Raw genomic sequence first — 22197 nt, forward strand, 5'->3', positions numbered from 1 at the left:
CTTCAAAGAGGATCTACACACCTCAGGGGCCCGAGGACCCCTCCCTGTGGGCACCTCCACTGCCAGGACCCCAGGTGCCGGCCAGAAAGAAGTCCCCGGCTTCCAACCTCATCTCCAGGCCACCTGTATCCATCCGCCCGTCTCCAATTGCCAACTTGACATCGCCACCTGGGTGTCCGAAGGCCATCGCAAACTCAACACACCCAAAAATCCTGACCTCCCCCTCCCCAAAACATATCCCCCCCCACACCATGCCCCATCTCCAGACTGGCGTCCACTGCCCTACTGAGTGCCCCCGGGGCAAGGCCCTCTCCTCCTCCCCACTCAGGTCTCTGTCCCGCTGTCTAACCGGACCGGTTCGGGACTTCCCAGCCATGCGTTTGCCCGTGGAAAAATGGGCGGCTACTCAAAGGGCAGGTGCTTCCACTGTGCGCCCTGGGAGATTCCAAATCAGCTGGCCCGGGGTGGGGCCTCAGAATCTGTAGTTGGTGAAAGTTCCTCATATGACTTTTATGTGAATCTGAGACACCCACCCCCAATTGCCCGCCCAGCTTCTTGGTCCCCGTGAGCTCTGGCCCTGCCTCGGCTGCCCTACCTTCCAAGCTGCAATTTGAGTTTTGTTTATGGCAACAGCCCTGTAAGGTTGAGGCTCTGATTATCCCCATCTCACAGGGGGAGAAACTGAGGCTCAAGGGCACAGGGCTGGCCCACAGTCACATCAGAAGCAGAACCTGGGCACTTGACTCCACCTGATATTCCTAAACCCACAGAGCCCCCGCAAGGCCAGGCTGGCACTGTGCGTTGGAACCCCGCCCACCCCACCACCGATGGGCCCTCCGGGGCCAGGAGCGGCGATCTGTTCCCCTTCTCCACCCCCCACCACCAACCTCACTCCTAAGGCCCCTGAAGCCTCCCCAAATCCGGCAAGGTCTGTGCCTCCCCGGGCATGTCAGGAAGTCACCAGAGAGAACCCAGGCCCAGGCTGACCCTGGCTGGCTCTCCCCCCAACTCTGCTGCGCCCCAGCTGGGCGGCCGGCCTCAGACTGGCTGAGTCCCCGTGTCCAGAGCTGTAAAACAGCAGTGATGGTGCCCGCTCTTGGGGTCACGAGGAGGATGGGCCAAGGGCCTTGGCAGGTGCTAAGGCCCCACTCGGATCAGGTTTGAGGCCTGGGGTCAGAATATGAACTGAGCGTCCCAGGCGGGGCCAGGGCTAGGCCTGCGTGGGGACAGCATGGCCGGGCCGGGGCGGCCGCCCCCCACGGCCTGCCTATCTGCAGCCAGCCCGGCCCTCACACAGAAACAATAACAGGAAACCATCCCAGGGGGAAGTGGGCCAGGGCCAGCTGGAAAACCTGAAGGGGCGGCGGCCGGCCTCCCTCGCCGCTGCCGGGCGGGGCTCCCCTCGAGAGGCCGTCGGAGCTGCTCCGCAGAGCTCCGCAGCACTCAGCCCGGACAGTCTGACTGACGGAACACGGACACGGCTCAGACCACAGCACGGTGAGTGAGCGCCCCCCGAGCCCCAGCCCGCACCCATCGCCGTGGGCCCAAGACAAGTAGGGTCCCTCCTCCCGCACCTGCGGAGTGGATGCCGTTGGGGTCCCAGGGGAGAGAGCCAGGCCTTGGGGCAGACGGGGTCTCCTCCTGGCCTGGAGCAGGACCAGGAGCACACGAACGGGCATCCTCAAGGCTGAGGGAGTGGGCAAGGGCCAGGCTTTCGCATGTGTGGACTCTCCCCCTTGTGACCCCCACCAGCGCCGAGCTCAGAGAGAGCGGGGGACCCCCTGAGCCGCCAGCATGCCAGGGCCAGAGGGCTGGCACCCAGGCCTAGGCCCCCTTGGTGCCCCTGCCCCCATGGGAAAGGACTGACCACAGCCTGCCCTCATGCCCTCGACCCCAGGCCCTGTGCTGGGACCGGGAGAGGAGCCCGGGAAGGGGCGCGCGGAGCCTGAGCACCTCCGCCAGCCGGCGCCCCCGGCTTCGGAACAGGCAAACGGAGGCTTAACGCTGGGCGCTCGAGGCCTTGCCCGGGGAAGCCCCTCCCCTGCCTGCCCCACGCAGAGCTGTGGGAGCTGGGGTCAGGGGAGCGGCCACCCTCTCCCCAGCAGCACCTGGGCACCCACGGCCCTCGAGTGTTAGGGAAGCCCCTCAAAAGGACCTGACTCAGGTGGTCGAGATGAGAGCGCGGGCCGGAGACAGTGGTGCTGGGGGCAGACCCCGGCCCTGCCGCTCGCTTCCCGTGTGACTTTGGGAAAATCCCTCCGCGTTACTGGTCTGCTGGTCGGAATGGTCCACTGTGGGACTCGAGGCAGAGCACAGACAGCTCCTGTGCGGCGGAGCTCCTTACCTCCCCACTGCCAACCACCTCGAGGGTCAGCTACAGCCTCTCTGTTTCTCGGTGAAGGAAACTAGGATTGGGGGTGGGGCGGGGGAATTGGAACCAGGAGCTCGAGTCCCAAAGCTCAGGCTCTTTCTGGCAGCTCGGAGCTTCTGCGTGTCTCAGCTTCCTTGTCTGTCAAACGGAGGAGAGGGTCTCTTTGTGGGGGAATTCAATGAGGCAACGGACACTCCTGGCTCCGGCAGTGCGTCCCAGTAGGGCATCTTCAAAAATTCACAGCTGGTCCTGGCCAGGCGGCTCGGTTGGCGCGTCGTCCCAGGCACCAAAAAGGTCACAAGTTCCACCCCCGGTCAGGGCACATCCCCGGGTTGCGGGGTTCGATCCCAGGTCAGGGTGTGCACAGGAGGCAACCAATCAGTGTTTCTCTCTCACGTCAGTGATTCTTTCTCTCTCCCCTGCCCCACCCCTTCCTCTCCCTCTCTAAAATCAATAAACACCCTTGACTGAGGATTTTTTTAAAAAATCATAGCTGAATTTACCCGCTACCCCAGAGCTGGCTGTGGCTGTGAATCCACGTGACTGGACCACAGAGGTTTCGGGCCCTGAGGTCAGGAGGCCCCACAGGTGAGGGGGCAGTGAAAGCCAGAGGACCTCGCCTGTGCCCGTCCTCCGGCAAGCACGGGGGGGAGCTCCTGTGAGCCAAGCACCAAGTGCTTGTTCCCCAACCGACAGGGACGTTGCCGCCCCGAGGGGTGGGCAGACAGGACCCTGCAGGGGGAGAAGGGCATCCTGGGGGAGGCCGGTGTGGCCAGGGGGTTTGTAGAGCAGGGCACGGCTAGAGGGCCAGTGATGCTGGAGGCCAGGAATGCCTGGACCAGGCGCTTTGGTTCACCTTCAGGGGACAGGCAGCAGGGTCTCTCCTGCTATGGCCCGAATCCAGCCACCCGTGGGCTCCGGCCCGGAGGGCAACAGCGGACTCCGAGGGCCTGGGAGCTGCTGAGCCCCAGGCAGCCCTGCCGACTCCTGCTTCCTGTGGTGAGGGGGTAGGGGAGGCATCCACTGGCCTTGAAGGGGTTAAACTGCCCGCCCTGCAGTCTGGGCCTGAGCAATTGTGCTGCTGAACAAGGGCCGGACATGGGGGCAGGAAGCTTAGAGGGGGCCATGCTTATTTTCTCCCAGAGTCCGGTGACTCACAGCTCTGCTGCTGCCTCGGGGGCGCGAGGTGGACACAGCGGCCACCAGCTTGGGGAAGCTGTTGAGCTCCTCAGCCCTGTGGGCCCACGCCTTCTACATCCGTCGCTTCTCTGCACCCCATACACCCCCGCCCCAAGCAACCCTGAAGCTACTAAAAGAATGCCCATTTGACAGATGGGACCACAGAGGCTGAGAGAGGCTGCGTGGTGAGGTTACAGCACGAGATGAAAGCAGGATGTGAGTGAGACCAGATCCTCCTGACCCCACAGCCCCCACAGCCCCCACCACACTCCGTAATCAAGCTCAGAGAGGGGATAAGGCAGGGAGGGTTGGGCCTGACCGTTCAAGCCACAGAAGCAGGAGTCAGGAAGAGCCAGGAGCCCACTAACCCTAGGGAAGGAATGTCCCAGGAGACAAGACCTAATCTGAGGAGCTTGGCTTGTGGCTGGAGAAATATTGAAAAACCCATCCTAACCCAGGTCCAAGATGATATTGGGTGGAGAGATCATGGAAGGCTTCCTGGAGGAAGCGTAGAAGCACCATAAGATATTGGCAGGCCTTGGGTCCATAATCTGATCCTCGGTCTTCTGTCTCTAAGACAGGGGATGAACCCAAAGGGCCCCAAACTCTTTCAGGGACCTCCAGACGGCCTGCATGGGGCCCCAGAGTAACCGTCAGATCCTGGCACGTGTAGAGACCAGGAAGAGGAGGGAGTGGGGCCCGGGGGACCAAGCCAGGCAGGCAGTAGATGAGATTTCCTTCTGGGGAAGAACAGCGGGGAGCAGAAGTGGGCCCAGGGCAGAACCAGGAAATGAGGTCAGGTGTGACTCGGCCAGTGGAGTTCGTAGCCTTCTAGGCCGGGACTTACTGAGCACCTCCCGCATTCCGGGCTTCAGACCGGTGATTTCACTTAACGCTCCTGACGAGGGACGCAGCTGTTCCTGAGGAAGCAGGTAGAGCTCAGAAAGGGCAAGGGGGGCGGGCCTGCGGCCACGCAGTTCATGGGCAGATTCAAACATGTGAGTGGTGGAGCTCATTCTGCTGCCCCCACGGACTGCCTCGGAGCCCCAGGTGGAGTCGGGAGGCCCAGAGGAGCCTGGGAAAGGCTCTGTAGGAGGGTGGGGGTTGTTCTCTCCTTGAAGCTTGGAGACGCCCCATGAGGAGACAGGGGCATTGACCGATGACCTAGAACCCAGCGACCCGAGCACAGATTTGTTTCAAATCGCAAACCAGCTCTGCTGAAGTTGTGGTACCTGCTTCGGAGTCTGTATTGAAGATTCGGGGGCTGAGCTCAAGTTCAGGGGGGAATAAACCCTGTGGTTGGTCGGTGATGTCTACCAAGGGTGTGGGAACGAGTGACAACCTATAAGGTCTGTTTTCCCAACCCTCCTGTAAGAGGCCCCCTGCACGAGGGGAGGTGTGTGTTCATCAGGGACCCACAAGAAGGCTAGTCTTTTTTTAATATTGTTTTTTTTAAGATTTTTTTTATTTATTTTTAGAGAGGAAAGGGAGGGAGAGAGAGAGAGAGAGAGAGAGAGAGAGAGAGAAACATCAATGTGCGGTTGCAACACTTTGGTTCACAGCCAGAGCTCGATCCACTGAGCTACGCCAGCCAGGGCCTACAAGAAGGCTAATCTTAATGTCCTCATCAAAGGATCGGCCCTTCGAGTGGTGTGTCTCATAGCATCATGGCCAACAGCGAGAGTATCTGGGGACAGGGAAGCGCTTCTTGGAGTTAAATCAACTATTGCACTGCTCCGCCCACCTAACAAGGTGTTGTCTGCAAATAGGCAGATTTGTTCAGAACCCCCTGAATGGAGACAGACACAGTGACAAGGCCAGGACTGGAGACAGAGGCAGGCCGGCAGGCAGCAGTGGGGACACCAGGGCGCAGAGTTCCCGCCCGCAGCTGGGTGTGGGATGCAGTGGAGACAGACCCGGACCTGCCTGGTCAGAGACACTCGGCTGTGCTGGGGGCAGGACTCGATCAGGAGACCTCATGAAGGAAGTGGCCTGGGGCTTGAAAAGAAGCACAGCATTCACTCGGGGGACACAGCAAGGAAGGGCATTCGGGAGCAGGGAACAGCCTGTGCGGGAAGCCTGCAGGAGAGAGCAAGAGCACTGTGCATTCCAGGAAGGCCCTGTTCTCCTCCAGCAGGGAGGGGCAGGGAGGTGGGGGAGAGGAGAGCCGGAGGGGTGGGCGGGAGACAGACTGTCCTGCAGGGCCTTGGACTCTGGCTCAAGAGCTACATTCACCCTGCAGGGGGTGGGGCCCCGGGGCGAGGGGTCGGCAGGGGGGCTGTGTAGTCAGTGTGGTCAGCTCTAAACAGAGTCAAGGCAGGGAAGGACCCGGAGGGGAGGGGAGGAGATCGGGTCTGGGACCCATGGGAGCAGGCCCCTGGGCCGAACTGAGGCGCAAACCAGGAGAAAGCCCAGGGGCAGCTCTTAGCTACCCAGGCCCACCCCCAACACGCCCCACCTCCGAGAGTCCCAGGGCCTCACCCTTCACCCTCCCCGTGTGTGGCTGCCGAGGCCCAGCTACAAATGCTTGGGCTTAGAGGACAATCTGGGAACCCGTGAAGGAGTCTGGGGATCCCTGGCTCCAGCCTGTGCCCTCAACTGAGGCTGTGGGGTGGGAGGGTGCTGGGAAGAGCTGCCCAGGGTCACACAGGGAGCAGGGGCTGGGGGCGTGGCCCAACGAGTCCCCTCCCAGAGACACGCCTCCCACAGGGTTGGGGCCCAGCCCCTCAGCCCCTCAGCCCTGACCTGAGCCCCTGGGCCGGAGCCCAGAGCCTGCAGGAGGCGGTGCTGGGACTGAGTGTCCAGTCCCCCTTCTGGGGCTTCGGCTGGAGCTGGGCCCAGCTGGCAGGTCTTGTCCCAGCTGACAGAGAGTGTGCTGGGCGGGAATGGGGGGGGCCAGACCCCAGGAGCAGAGGCCCTCCAGGAGCTGGCGTGGGCCGACTCCTGGGGACAGGGATATGACTCATGTAGGCACGTTTGCCGGTGAGGTGTATCCGTTTAGCCTGAGGATGTCATGTGGGTATCCCGGGTCCGTAGGCTTCGTCCACCGCACCCCCAGGGCCCGAAGCCTACTCAATAACCCCCCAAAGCCCAGCCTCAGCCCCTGAAACCTCAGGCTTGAGCAGGGCCCTGGTCGGGTCGGGAGCAGGGGCCTGCCCGATGGTCAGGGGCAGGACCAGCCCAGGAGTATCTGCCAGGCTGCCCCGCTGAGTGGCTCCCAGCGGGGTCCGGGCCTCCTGGGGTTGATGTAGTTACAAATGAAGCAGCTCCAGCCCCTTCCCTCCACTCCCCTTGTGCCCTGTGACCCCCAGCCCCTCCTTTTAAAGAGCACAGAGCTGGGCAGATCTTACGGCCCCAGCAACACATGGGCCCAGAAAGATAAAAAGGAGCAAAGTCAGTTTTGCCTGACGTCCCACACAGTAGGTCCAAGAGAGGCAGGACTCGCACCTGGACTGCGCGACCCTCAGACCAGCTGAGGTCCCCGCTCTCTGCCCCCTCCCAGCTTCCCGACTCCCCCCTCAAAGCCCGCACCCGATCCGAAACCACACCTTCTACCCAACAGTGCGTCCACCTCCTCCACGGGATGCAGCCCGTGCACGCCCCCCAGCACAGTGCAGTGCCAGCCCGCAGTCTGTGCTCGACACATGTGTGTCAGTGACTGTGTCACCCCGAGACTCCAGAGCGGGCCTCAGAGAGGCAGTGACAGGGGAACTAAATCCGGGCAGAGGAGAGAGGGCAGCAAGGGCACAGGCCAGGATGTGACCAGGACGGGTGGCTGTTACCATCCTGCGGGCTGGAACTGCCCTTGGAGGCTCCCCAGGCCCCCCAGGACCCAGAGAGGTACCGAAAGCAAACAGAGACACAGGACCCCACTGGGCTTGGCCCTGAGACCCCGCTTGGTCCTCGGGCCCAGCCGGGCACCTCAGTTTCAGCCGAGCTGTGGACACAGACCGGACCGGCGGCTCTCCCCAGCCCCGCCCTGCTGTCCCGGCCACTCCCTGGGCCCCCTGCCCCTGCTCCTGAGCCCCCTGCCCACTCCCCAGAGGCTTTGGACCTCACTTCGTCCTCCCATTTTGGGCCCTCCAGATCTCCCCAGGCTGACCCAGGGCGCAGATGGCCTGCCCACACGCACGGGTCTATCTGGAGCTGCCCCCAAATCTCCCGGGGATCCTGGGTGACAGGGACACGGGCGGGTGCTGGCCTTGGCGTGCCCGGCACGCACACCTCAGCTGCCACGTCAATCCTCCCTCCCCTCAAGGCAGCTGTTGGGCAAGTTGTCAGGGCTGCTCAGCTAGGAATTTCTGAGCCTGGAAATCCCTTCCAGAATCTTCCAACCCCTGCATATCTGTCATACCCAACCCACCCTGCACCAGCGGATCACTCTGAAAACCGTGAGTGCAACCAAGACGCATGAGTTCTATCTGCGGCAAGGTCGAGGGTTAAAGTGAGCCTGACCCCCGCTGTGGCTCTGACGGCAGGGAGGTGCGGCCAGGAACACTGTGCTTCCAGCTGTGGGTACCGTCCGACCCGCCACCTGGCTTCCTCCCCATTAGCAGCAGGAGGAGGAAAGATTGTCGGTAAAACTTGTCCCCTGGGCACCCTTTGTTACAGCCAAATTTCTCACACAAAAGGCAAAAGACACAGATAAACATGGCTTTTCAAATGGAAAAGTCCATCAGGTCCCGCTGAGAAGAGGCGTAGGAGGAGTCCAGGGTGTCAGAGAAGGTGGATCTGGGCGAGGGCTCCCGATCTACCGCTTTGAAACCGTTTGTTTTGAGCCTCAGTTTCCTCCTCTGTGAAATGGGCTGATGACCCCCGCCTCCGGCTGGGGACAGTGGGAAAACTGAATGAGATGAGCTCTATGAAAGCCCAGCAAGGGGGACGGTTTATTATTGTCACTGCACATCTGTCACCGCAGAGAGGGGGGCACGGTGGCAGAAGGACTATGTGGGGGGAAAGGCAGCCTAAATTCAAACCCCAGCTCCGCCTCTCGCTGCTGTGTGACCCAGGAGGACACGCTCCACCTCTCTGAGCCTCACCTGCAAAATGGAGTTACTTGCAACTGCCTCCCAGTTTGACCCTGTGCCACGGAGGAGGTGCTCAGGAATGTCGCTTACCGCTCACTGGGCACACAGCACTGCCCCCCTGCCCACCGCAGACAGACCAGTGGTGTGGGGTGACTCCGTGGGGCCGGGGCCAGTCCCGTCCAGGGCTCCCGTCGGGGCCCCTGCTGGCACGGACTGGTCTGCACACGGAGAAGAGACTGTGCGTGGGGCCAGCCAAAGCCCACTGAGGGGCTGGGGTCCCCTGTGAGGCTCGTGGCCCTCGCCCGTGGCTGGCTCTGCGGGGGGAAGCCATTCCCTCACCTGTTCCTGGGCCTGTGGGCCCACCGTACTCCAACCTCCGTTTCTGTCGTCCCGTCTCCTTCTTCCCGATTCTTCCCCACCCACCCCTCGCCTTCCCTCTACCCACATCTCTCTGACTCAAGATCCTTAACTCAGGCTTATCTGCTGAAAGCCTGTTGTGCTGTACATGTTCCCTGTACATATTCCGGCGCTGAAGACCTGGACACCCTGGGGTGGGGAGGCAGGAGGGGGGCATCGTCCAGCCCACTGCACTGGCCTGACCACCTCTTCTCACACCCCGCTCTCCCCCTCGGTTCATCTCCATCTGACCCAGGGGCCTTCTTTCAGTTCTTCAAATACACTAGCCACTTTTCTACCTCAGGGCCTTTGTCCTGGTGGGTCCCTGTGCTGAGAATTCCCTCCCTCCCCCTGCACCCCTAGGGCTGACCCTCAGATCCTGCCTCAAGTGCAATCTGTGAGAGGCCTGCCTGGGCCTCTCCATCCCAGCCGGCTGCCCCCTCTGTTGTGGCCTCCACTGTAATAATCCCTTGAGCAACTTCAGGTCACTAGCTGATGCTCTTGCCCATTCACTTCCTTTCCCGGTGTTCCCACTACAGTGCCTACACCTGAGGGTGGGCCCCATCGGCCAGGCTCAGTGCGGTACCCCAGGGGCCCAACACATGACAGGCGCTCAGGGCCCACCCTGTCTGGCTCAGAGGCCTGACAATTCTCTTTCCCTGTCTCTCCATTTTAATTCGGTTTGCTTTACTTTTTCTTTTTCGAGCCACTTCTCACTTCTGGAAGGAAGAAGAACTAAGGCTCGGAGTTCCTTTCTAGGCAAAGAAGGAAATGACCCACCAGGCCTGGGTCCAGGGAGGCTGGGACAGGGGTCATGCCTGCCGCCTCCCCTCCCGAGTCAGGACCAGCATCCTGGCCGGGAATCCCAACCTCCCCCGCCTGCGTCCGCCGCCCACCTCCCGCAGGAACGGCTGCCCTTTCCAAATCGTACATCAAAGGGCACGCGTTTCTCCCAAGTAAACCGCCTCATCTGTGACTCAGGAATGCGGTACGCAAAGCCAGGAGGGCGTCCCCCGCCAGGAGCGTGGCCCTTGCGTCCCGGGACCTGCCCTGCCCCGCCCCGGCAGGCCACTTCCTCTTGGGCCGGTGGCAGAAGCCACAAGGTGGGGGCTTCGGATGCTAAGGTCAGCAGCCCAAGCGGCCGGGCCGGCCCAGAGCAGGCATCCTCAGCCCTTGGGGAGGCCAGCCTGGCGCCAGGGCCTCAGAGGAAGTTACTCGAGTTCGGAGATCTCCTGTGCTGCGTGCGCAGAGGCCAGCCCCTCCCTAGGCCGGGGCAGGGGACAGCTGCAGGAGAGGCCTCCTGCCCAGCACCCCGAGGGTCTGCGTCTCCCCGGGCAGGAGCCCTGCTCCCACTACCGCCCACCCGCCTTCTCCCCCTGCACCATCCCAGGGGCTGCAGGTCAGTGACACAGGGACCCAGCGGGGGAGGACGGACGGGGTCAGGGCTGAGAGGGCACAGGGACAGCCACGGCCAGAGCCTCCACCTACCGTGGGGCAGTGGGGCAATCGATCCCTCTCCCCGGAATGCTGGGGGAAGCCAGGCCCCCCTTGAGGGGCGGCCCCAGGTCCCACCCAGCCCAGGCTGATCCCAGGCCTGCCTTCAAGGGCCTGCAGTCTGGGCAAGGCGGGGACCCTGTGCTTGAAAGCCCCCCGCGCTTGGCTTCATGTTCTTCTGTCTCCGTCTTGAGATTCTTAGTAACGTCTGAACGCAGGACAGCACATTTCCATTCAGCACTGGGCCCTGAGCACAACGACACGAGTCTCGTGAGCCCAGACGCTCGACCTCCGCCCCGCCACCCCCTTGCTCATGCGGCTGCTGCCGAGCTGACCACCTCCAGTGAGTTCTGGGGCGAGGCCTGACCCTCTGGGCTAAGACGTCCGGGGTTCCCAGCGCCTTCTGAGACAGCACCAAGGCAATGCCACCCCGTAGGGGCGCTCGGGCTGGCCGGGGCGCAGGTTTACTTAGAGGAGCCTTTAAATCCCACGTCCTAGCAGCTGCCGGGTAGGTCCCGGTCAAGGTAACGGCAGGTGAACGCAGTGCACGCGTCCTCCCACGACCACTTCGGAATCACAACTATCATTCAGAAAGAACCACCCGCAGTCTCGCTGAACAGAAGTCCTGTAACCAAGGATGTACAGAGGAAACCACATCGGGACTGGGAGGAGGGGTGGAGAGGCAGAAGGGGCCGGCCCCACACCCACATGTGGCAGTTAAAAATCAAGAGGGGTGCCTGGGCTACAGGGGTGCCCCCGGAGCAGCGAGGGGTCTCAACCCCAGACCAAGCTCCCCAGCCCAGGGGTCCAGTGCCAGGAAGAGAAGAGCCCCGTAACTTCTGGCCGTGGAAACCAGCAGGGATTGTGGCTGGGGGAGACGGAGGGCTGTTGGAGTCCCAGGCGTTTCTCTTTTTTGTTTGTTTGTTTGTTTGTTTTTTGTTTTAATTGACTGTATTGCAGGGACATTGGTTAATAAAACCACATAGGTTTCAACGGTACAGCTCAACCAAACATCACGTGTATGTCCCATCGTGCGTGCACCACCCCAAGTCAAGTCTCTTTCCACCCCCACTCTCCCCCCTTTGCCCACTCCCACCTCCCCCACCTTCCTTTCCCTGTGGTTATGACCATAACACTGTCCGAGTCTATCTGTCAGATACATTTTTTTTTTTGGCTAAATCCGTTCACCTTTTTTCATCCAGCCCCTAGGCCCCCTCCCCTCTGACAGCTATCAGCCTGCTCTCTGTATCTGTGCTTCTGTTTCTATCTTGTTTGTTAAATTATTTTGCTGATTAGATTCCACATATAAGTGAGATCATATGGTATTTGTCTTTCCCTGACTGGCTTGTTTCACTTAGCCTAATAATTTCTAGGTCTATTCATGTTGTGGCAAAAGGTAAGATTTTGTTTTGGTTTTTTTTTTTACAGCTGAGTAGTATTCCCTTGTGTAAATGTGCCCTGGCTTTTTAATCCACTCATCTACTCATGGGCACCCGGGCTGCTTCCATACCTCGGCTTTGTAAATAACAGGGCAATGAACCTAAGGGTGCATATATTCTTTTGAGTTAGTGTTTTGGGTTTTCCAGATAGATTCCCAGCAGTGGGATCACTGGGTCAACAGTGGTCCCATTTTTAATTTTTCAAGGAGACTCCATACCATTTTCCACAGTGGCTGCACCATCTGCATTCCCACCGACGGTGCATGAGGTTCCCCTATCTGAACCGACTCCCACTCAGCAACTACAAGCTCTAGGGCCGGGGCAGCAGACCGAAAGGCACCAGGACGTAGAAGGAGGAACTGAATGGTCCGGCTTCAAAGTGGGGGCTGGAGGGGCAGCTTTCTCCCAGACAAAAGCGCTGGCAGAGGCCACTGTTCTTTGCTGAGCCCTCCGCCGTACAGCCGGCAGACAGGCACCATACCGGAGCCTCCATCCACCTGGCTAACACCGTTTGCCCTGCCCTGGTGATTCCCTGAGACTCCACCACACCCAACTGGCAGCAGACCCCAGTGGCTTCCAGGGCCATTTCCATACAAAGGCCTGCCTTGGCTCAAGCTACAGACTTTCCTAAAATCTCTCAGAGGTTCAAAAATCCCAAACAGGGAGCTTCTGGCCTCAACGCACCCGGTACTTTTTTGCAAAGTGGCCTCAGGCCCTTCACTGGGGCGCAGCCGACCTTGGTTCGTAGCTTGGCTTTCCCAGGCACCTCCAAGCCCAGCACAAGCAGCCGCCCTCTGGAGATGGCTTTGTACCTCGTGTCAGGTGGCCCTAGGCAGGACACAGGTGGTGACTGACCTTGGCCCGCCCCTCCCCAAAGGCCCCAGCCAGCACACCAGGTGCACAGTGTCAGGCTGTGCAGCAACAGCACCTAACCACCTCTAGAACAACGCACTCAAGTGGTAAACCCACTGGGAACCAGAGCCCCCCTGTAGGAAGTCCTGCTCCACAGGGCAGACCTCTATAGCAGCTTCTCCTCTGCAGGCACAGCCAGTCCTGGCAGCTGATTGGCCTGGGGGCAAACCCCTCCCACTGACATGCCAACAGCTATCTAGGCTCCACTACAACAGTAGGGCACACACAACTCACACAGGGGGTACACCTGGAGCAGCAACTCAGATACTTGGGGAGGCTGCACCCCAGGGGCCTACAGGACACCTACTACATAAGACCACTCTACCCAGACTAAGAGATGTAGCAGCTCTTCCTAATACACAAATATAGGTAGGCAGCCAAAATGGGGAGACAAAGAAACATGTCCCGGATGAAAGAACAGAACAAAACTCCATAAAAAGAACTAAACAAAATGGAAACAAGCAATCTACCAGACACAGAGTTCAATACCCTGGTTATGAGGATGCTCAATGAACTTAGGGGAGGAGCAGGTGAACTTAGTGAGAACAGCAACAAAGAGATAGAAATGATAACAGTGGAGACAGAACACATTAAAAAGAGCCATTCAGAAATGAAAAATACACTACAGGGAGTCAACAGTGGAGTAAATGAAGCAGAGGATCAAATCAGTAATTTGGAAGATAAGGATGCAGAAAACAGCCCATCAGAACAGCAAAAAGAGAAAAAAATACCAAAAAAAATGAGGATAATGGAAGGAGCCTCTGGGGCAATGTCAAGCATACCAGTGTGCATCGTGGGGGTTCCAGAGGAAAAGCTAGGGAGCAAGGACTGAAAACCTATTTGAAAAAACAATGACATAAAACTCCCCTAACCTGGTGAAGAAAATAGACACACAAGTCCAAGAAGCGCAGAGAGTCCCAAACAAGATGGATGCAAAGAGGCCCACACCAAGACACGGCATCATTAACATGCGAAAGTTAAAGATAAAGAGAGAATCTTAAAAGCAGCAAGAGAAAAGCAATTAGTTACCTGCAAGGGAACTCCCATAAGATGTCAGCTGATTTTTCAACAGTAAGTTGGCAGGCCCGGAGAGACTGGCACAAAATATTCAAAGTGATGAAAAGGGAGGACCTATAACCAAGGGTATTCTCCCAAGCCAAGGCATCATTTAGAATTGAAGGACAGATAAACAGCTTCCCAGATAAGAAAAAGTGGAAGGAGTTCAGTACCACCAAATCAGTATTCTAAAAAATGTTAAAGGGGTTTCGTTAAGAAGAAGAAAAAATAAAAAATACAAAAAATAAAATGGCAATAAATTCATATCAACAATTACTTTAATTGCAAGTAGATTAAATGCTCCAATCAAAAGACATCCGGTGGCTGAATCGATAACAAAACGAGACCCTCACATATGCTGTCACCTCAGACGACCCTCACGTCAGACCAAAAGACACACACAGACTGAAAGCAAAGGGATGGAAAGAAACATTTCAGGAAAATGGCAATCTAAAAAAAACTGGGGTAGCGATACTTACAGCAAAAAAATAAATAAATAAATAAACTTTAACGAGAGACAAAGAAGGACCCAGCAATTCCACTTCTGGGTATTTATTTGAAGAAACCCAAAACACTAAATCTAAAAGACATATATATCCATATGTTCATTGCAGCATTGTTTTCTCTTTTTTTAAAGATTTTATTTATTTTCTTTTTAGCGGGAGGGGACAAGCGGGAGAAAGGAAGGGAGAAGGACACTGATGTGTGAGAGAAACATCGGTTGCCTCCCATACGCGTTCCAGCCGGGGACCCGGCCCACCACCCCAGCATGGTCCCTGACTAGGAATCAAACCAGTGATCTTTTGCTTCACAGGACCATGCTCAGCCAACTGAGCCACACAGGTCGGGGCAACGGCAGCACTATTTCAATAGCCAAGACATGGAAGCAACCTAACTGTCCCTCAATAGAGTGAACAGATGAGGAAGAAGTGGTGCATATACACAATGGAATAGGACTCAGCCATGAAAGAAAACAGAGTGAAATGTTGCATCTGCAACAACGTGGATGAGCGTGGAGGGAACTGTGTGAAGTGACATGAGTAGGGGAAAACAAATGCTACATGATTTCACATATACGTGGAATCTAAAAAACAAACAGACAGAACAGAAACAGGCTCCCAGATGCAGAGAAGATTCTGACCGTTGCCCGATGGGAGGGGCACGGAGAAAAGGGTGGAAAGATGAGCAAGCACAAACTGGAAGGCACTGGGTGGTTGGGGATGTAAAGCACAGTGTAGGGGATATGGTCGATAACACCGTAGTAACTGTGTATGGTGTCAGATGGATCCTAGATTTGTTGGGGATGATCATAAGGTGATAGAAACGTCTAATCCCTGGGCTTTCCACACGTGACACTTACACAGGAATTCTTCCTGCGTCTGCCTTCCCCTCCCGGACTCTGGGGCTCCTCTCTGGGGCAGGAGCAGAGTCAGCTCTGCTGGTACCAGCAGAGGGTGAGGGATGAGGGCGTGCACAGATGCGGGGAGCTCGGCTGTCCCTGGGAGCTGCTCGCTCGCACGGGTGGCCACCAACAGGCCCTGATGGTGTCTCCTCTCCTTCCCCAGATCTGTGCCTCCTCAGAAGATGCGCCTGCCCCTGATACTACTGGCTGCAGTGGGCGCCTGCCTAGGCCTGCTGACGGCAGCTGCCGCAAGCGCTGACCCTGCCCAGCTGGACAGTCCCAGCATGCTGCCCACCCACCGGCGCCAGAAGAGAGACTGGATCTGGAACCAGATGCACATTGACGAGGAGAAAAACACCTCGCTGCCCCATTACGTGGGCAAGGTGAGGCTTGGGCCCAGGGCAGGAGAGGCCTTGGCGGCAGGTGGCCCACGGTGATGGTGGCAGCGGTAAAGAGGGTGGTGGCGGCAGGGGTGGGGATGGCAGCTGCGAGGGCAATGGCACTGGGGGTGGAGCTGATGGGGGCGGGGCTGATGCAGGGGTGATGGTGGTCGAGATAATGAAGGGAAAAGGGATGTCGTGATGATGACCGTGGTGGTGATGATGGTGATGGCGAAGAGGAAGGTCGTGGTGGTGGTGATGATGATGGCGGCCACGAGAATGATGGGAAAGGAGAAGGCGGGCGGTAATAATGGAGGTGATGACAGTGAGAACGGTGATGAGGAAGAGAAAGAGGGAAGGTGGTGATGGTGATCATGGAGGTGGCGGTGGTAGCAATGTGGTGGTGGTGGTGAGGATGAGGAAGAGGCAGCTGTTGGTGGTGGTGGTGGTGGCGGCGTAGGGACTGTGCCAGTGATGGTGGTGGTGGTGGTGCTGTGTTGGTGACGCGGTTGTGGTGGAAATGATGGTGAATGCTATGGTACATCTTCTCCCAGATCTCGGTCCATGGACCAAACACCAGCGGTGGAAGGACCACCCCATGCACAGGCTGAAAAGACCAGTCCAGGGCTCAGGGCAGGGCCAGCCACATCTGCCATTTACATTTCCCAGCGGAGAGGTCTGGAATACCTGAGCACCTTCTACAAAACTGTGCTGGTGACAAAATTAATCAACCAGGCCACAGTTTGCCATCCCTGGTCCAGGCCTTTGAACTCCCTAAAAAAAAAAAAAAAAAAAAAGCTTCTCTGAGACGATCCCTCCTAGTTTTTGTCACCCTACACAATGCCCCAGCTTCTAGAACACCCACAACAAGGTGCCTGGCGCCAGCCCGCCCTCCAGGGCTCCAGCTCCTACTTTCTTTCTCTTTAAAACTCGGTCAGCCCGCGTCACCGTCCTAGAACTCAGAGTGGCGACTGAACTGCCCGACTGTGTCGCATCGTCACTGATGTGGAAACCAGCCATTCCAATGGAAAAGAGTGGCTCTGGTGGGGGATTTCACACACAAGGACAGGGAGATGGCCTAGGTATTTTCAGAGTTTTCAATGAGGGGGAAAACACTTCTTTCAAGTGCATACAGTCCCCCCATGTCAGCTACTTGGACCCTAAACATGGTGAGCCAAGGCAATAATAGATCAATGCATAGTGAGAGGAAATACAGCGCCAACCACCATGGGCAAAGATAACACGGCCCCATCCTTGTAGAGCCTGTGGTCTAAACTAGGGGCTGGCAGAACTGGCCCCCCACCTGGTTTTGTAAATAAAGTTTTATTGGAACAGAGTCACGCCTGCACACTCACAAGTCGTGGTGGCTGCTTTCGTGCTACAATGGCATATTGGAGCAGCTGTGATGAAGGCCATGGGACCTACGGAGTTGAAAATACTTACTATCTGGCCTTTTACAGAAACAGTTTGCCCCCCCTCGTCTCAGAAGCACAGCACACGTGAGACAGAGAACTCCGCCACCAGCGGTGCTGGGGGAGCCCCATGGCTGTAGAAAAACAGACTGGACAGGACCCTGTGATGGAGGAGGGCCCAGCCCGGCCTCTCGTCAGAAATGCCACCGCAGCCAGGGGGACCCACTTGCAACACGGCCAGCTGACTGTGTGCCTGGGCTCCCCCGGCTCCCGAGAATGCCTGGGAAGTTTAAACCCCTCAGCGTGGCCACTCAGGGGGGAAAGACGCTTGACCGGGACACAGCTTTAGGAGAACGCAGTCCCAGGAAAGCACAGGGCTCCTAACTTCCATCACGAACCTGAACACCATGTGTCACAGAGGAAAATGCCATTCCCACCCACGTCCTTCAAAACGGGATGATTAGGCCGTGAATCATCCCCTGAAGAGAGTGACTGGACCCAAGGATGAGTCAGGGAGGATCAGCAGCAAACAGAAACACCTGCGTCATGCGAAGCCTGACAGGGACCTTTACAGGGACCGCCCCAGGGTCTGGGAGCGGCGGGGGAAAGAGCGTCAGGTCTGCCGTCATCTGCCACCAGGGTCCACTGGGCACCCGCATGCAGCTGGGGGACAGAGGAGCCACGAGCAGGCCCCACCCTGAACCGAAACAGGGTGCCTGGGAGAGGCCAGAACAGGGCTCCAAGGATCACTTCTTGGCCCCCGAAGACGTCCCCCAAGGGAAGGAAGTCCCTGTTTACCGAGGACAGAGCGCAGGCCTTTGTTTGCAGAGCGGGCGGGACAATGGGAGTGCACCCCGGGCAGGCCTCTGAACCCACACATACCAGTCCTGTAGAGGTTCTGCCCATATGCAGTGATGACTGGGGTTTGTATTTATTTATTTTCTCATAACAGAAAGTTTCCTTAGAAAGTCCCTGAGGTAGGAAGCATGAACCGGTGGGGCATGGGCTCGGAAAATGAGTCGCACAGAGAGGCCAAAGACGGGCCGTGGGGGCTCAGGAGCGGGCGGGCTGTGGGGGGCGAGAGCGCACCCACACATGGCGGTGACTGTTACAGCGGGAGACCCCCACAAAATCCATAACCCACCGTCTCGTCATGAGAAAAATGTCACACAGGTCCCCACAGGAGGGCGTCCTACACCAGGGCCAAAGCCACCACCGGGTCTGAGAAGCCGCCCCAGCCCGGAGGCGCGTAAAGAAACACAGCGACTGGACGCGAAGGGGTGTCCTGGGTGGGGTCTGGGGACGGAAACAGCACACAAGCGAGGGACTTCTGTCTGCAGCGATGCACCGATGGCGTTCATTTGATCACAACAAAGGTGCCAGACCCGTGGGAGATGCTGGTGATGGGGGACTGGAGGCAGGGTATGCCAGAACACTCTGCGCCATCTTTTCCAACTTTCCTCTGGATCTGAAATTTTCTAAACAGTAAAGTCGATTTAAGAAAAGCTGGGGGAAGGAACACAGAAACATAACCACATGAAGCCTTACACAGAGTTCTAATGCAGCAGATCAAAGCTGACTCACTCCCGCTCCCTGCCCATCCCCGCGGACCCCAGCACACCCACGCACGGCCAAGCCACCGGTCTCATCCTAATCCTGGGCAGCTCACACAGGGCCCCACCGTCCCTCCTACTGAGTCCTCGCTGTCCCTTCAGGCCACAGGTTACAGAGCCTAGTTGCTCATCATATGACTCAGCCACTGAGCCTCAGGACCTCCTCACAAAACGACCTCCTGCCTCTGCACCCCGCAGCCCTGTTCCAGAAAGCTCCAGCACCTCCGGCTGCTGCCCGGCTTCCCTCCCTCCCTCCCTCCCGAGGAGAGAGTCCTCACTCCCCGTCTCCACTTTCTTACCTTGCAGGCTCTTCTTTCTCCACACGCTGTTCCCTGGCTTCTCGCCCCACCACCCCCTGGGTGCTGCTCCCACCCGGGGCTCCAGGGACTGCTAAACCCGGGGGGACAACCCCAAACCTCACGTGATTTGACCACACCTTTCGGGAAGCTCCCTTTTCTGTCTGCAACCCACTCTTTCTTGGCCAACAGACATGAAAAAGTGCTCACCGTTCCTAACCATCGGAGAAATGCAAATGAAAACCACAATGAGACACCACCCCACACCTGTCAGAATGGCTGTCCTCAGAAAGACAACCAACGACAAGTGTGGGGAGGATGTGGAGGAAAGGGAACCCTCATGCGCTGGTGCTGGGAATGCAGGCTGGTGCAGCCGCTGTGGAAAAGAGCATGAGGTTTAATTAAACTAAAAACAGAACTGCCACGTGACCCTGCAATTCCATTCCTAGGTATGCATCGAAAGAAAAACAAAACACTAATTCAAAAATACACGTGCACCCCTTAATGTTCGTGCAGCGTTATACACAACAGCCACGATACAGAAGCAACCCAGGCGCCCATAGATAGGTGAATGGACAAAAAAGATGTGTGTACACACACACACACGCACACACACGCACGCACACACACGCACACACGGCTTATTTCACTTACATGTGGAATCTAAGAAAACACAAACCAGAAAAAAAGAACTCATAGAGAGAACAAACTGGTCATTGCCAGAGGGGCGGGCGGTGGGGCCTGAGTGAAAAGGGGGGAGGGGAACAAGAGACGCAGACTGCAGTTACAAGCAGTGACCAAGTCGTGAGGATGTCGTGCACAGCACAGCGAAGACAGTCAGTAGTGTCGCGGTAACTTGGTACTGTGACAGGTGGTTACTGGACTTAGTGTGGCGATCGCATCGTAAGGAACATAAATGTTGGATCAGCATGTGGTACACCTCAGACTAACATAATACTGTACAACCACTATACTTTTAAAAATTGCAGTGGCACATCCCCAATACCACACACATGTGCGCCAACATGCACATGTGTGTGCATGTGCACATGCATGCATGCCCGCATGCACTTGCACACTCACGTGTGTACACACACACACGCACAGCACTGCTCATTCCTGACTCAGGGCACCTCTTCTTTCCTAGATCAAATCGAGTGTGAACAGCAAGAACGCCAAGTACCTGCTCAGAGGAGACTCCGCCGGCAAGGTCTTCCGGGTCAACGAGGACACTGGGGACGTGTACGCTCTGGAGCGGCTGGACAGGGAGAAGATCTCCGAGTACCAACTCACCGCCCTCGTGGTGGACAAGAACACTAACAAGGACCTGGAGTCTCCTTCCAGCTTCACCATCAAAGTGCACGATGTCAACGACAAGTGGCCTGTGTTCACCCACCGGTTTTTCAACGCGTCCGTGCTCGAGATGTCGAACATGGGTATGTGCTCTGTCCGCCCCTCTCCCCTCTCTCTCCCTCCTCCCCAGCCTGAAGGCACCTCTCCACCTGCAGCCTCACCGCCTGGCACCAGGACCAGTGAGCTCAGGGCAGCGATTGTGATGACCCTAGTCATGGGCTGAGCCCTGACCCTGATCATGGTCTGAGCCCTGACCCAGTCATGGACTGAGCCTTAACCATCAGAGATACACACACGTCATTACTCTTTAGAGCAAACCCCACCCACTGCTCTGACTCTCAGGACTAACACAACAAGAGCATAGCTTTTGCACGTGAATAATGCCAACTCTGCCACCAAGGCAAGAGTCATCTCCGGGATCCACGCAGGAGCAGAGGGAGAGGACTAGAGCCCTCACCCCAAGGCGTGTCTCCAGCCTGGACCGCAGGCCTCCGGAGGTCACTCTTCATTCCTCAATTCTACCCCAAGCCTCCAGGAGGTGCCAGGAAAGGGTTCCCTTCCCCACCCCTTAGTCCAGGGTCCCTGGCCAGGGCCCGGGGACCCGACCTTCCTGTTAAGTGTGGGGATCCTGAAGTTCAAGGGAAGAAGAGCTGTGGACGCCTGCCCCTTTGGGGGCACCTTCCCATTCCCTTGCTTCCACCCTTCCAGGGGAGGGAAGAAGCAGCCCCTCACTCTCCCAGGTTTCTCCTCATGACCTCAAGCATGCACCCCTCCCTCGTGTGCCCATCGACGAGAACCACCTGTTCTCTCTGCCCCCGGCAAGGCCGACCAGGCTGGGCCTCCACCCCTGCCAGCGCTCTGTCCCCATGCAGCTCCTCAGGAGACAAAGGGCCTTTCCTCCCTCCAGACCAGGGGGAGGTGGGTGCAGGGAACACCCCGAGCCCCATCTGCCATCATCCGAGACTGGGGAAGGGCTGGCAGTCACGAGGCTGCAACCCCCGGTCTCGCTCTCCACAGGGACCTCGGTCATCCGTCTGACAGCAGTGGATGCAGATGACCCCACCGTGGGAGACCACACCTCCGTCATGTACCAGATACTGGGAGGAGGCGAACACTTTGGCATCGATAATAATGGTCTGTGTGACTAACCCTCTGTGGCTTGGGGGGAGGGGAGAACAATCCAGGTGCAGGGACTGCGGGAAGTCCCACCTGGCAGGTGTCGGCGACCACTGAGCAACATGGTCCTATGCAGGTGGTCTGTATCGCATGTTAAGACAAGGTGGCTGAGGTTAGAAGGGAGCAGACAGGTACCCAAGCCATGGACTCCGGTCCCGGGAACCAGGTCAGGACCCAGGCGCTGACACAGGAGCCAGGGTGAGAGCTGGCCGGCGGCTCTGGCGCGGACCCGGAGAGGTCTGGCCTCCAAGCCCGGCTCCGCCAGCTCTCCTGCTCACCTGCTCTAACGGCCTCAGGGCGGTCAACCCGCCTCTGTCAGCCTGGGTCCCCGCACGGACAAGCGGGGGCGCTGACGCTCACCCCGCACGGCTGCCGTGAAGCGGGGATTAGAGAACGGGTCAAGAGCACTTGGCCACAGGAGTTACCCGCTCGCTGTGACTTCTCAGATTGTAACGACTGAGTCTGGGAAGCAAGGAGCCCGGTGGGCCAGGCCCAGAGAGACGGCAGACATGCAGCCCCGAGAGCGCCACACGCTGCGCGGAGCCCAGGCAGGCATGGCTGATCCAGCGCAGCGCCCTCGCCGTGCTGAGGCTCGGGGTGGCCTCACGCTCTTTCTCAACGCAGTGCTCCAGGCGGCCACGGCTGACACTGGCCAACCCGTCTGGGCAGCTTTGGCCTCGAAGGGCAGGGC

At 58.0% G+C, this 22197-nt stretch overlaps 1 protein-coding gene across 4 annotated transcripts in view; it reads left to right on the forward strand.

Annotated features, from left to right (window-relative positions):
• The first annotated feature begins 1276 nt into the window (after positions 1-1276).
• The window catches only part of CDH5 (cadherin 5), a 34598-nt gene continuing 13677 nt past the window's right edge, over positions 1277-22197 (forward strand). Inside the window, exons 1-5 of one of the 4 annotated variants that reach the window (XM_036011959.1) lie at positions 10149-10315; positions 10346-10372; positions 15440-15659; positions 20125-20407; positions 21342-21464. In XM_036011959.1, coding sequence (XP_035867852.1) covers positions 15459-15659; positions 20125-20407; positions 21342-21464 — 607 coding nt within the window. In that variant the 5' untranslated portion in view covers positions 10149-10315; positions 10346-10372; positions 15440-15458. Of the gene's footprint in view, positions 1498-10148; positions 10316-10338; positions 10373-15439; positions 15660-20124; positions 20414-21341; positions 21465-22197 lie in introns of those variants that run through there. The other 3 variants (XM_028501811.2, XM_036011958.1, XM_036011957.1) reach the window with 3 other exon arrangements.

Source organism: Phyllostomus discolor, chromosome 12 (genome assembly GCF_004126475.2).
Source record: "Phyllostomus discolor isolate MPI-MPIP mPhyDis1 chromosome 12, mPhyDis1.pri.v3, whole genome shotgun sequence".
NCBI lineage: Eukaryota > Metazoa > Chordata > Mammalia > Chiroptera > Phyllostomidae > Phyllostomus > Phyllostomus discolor.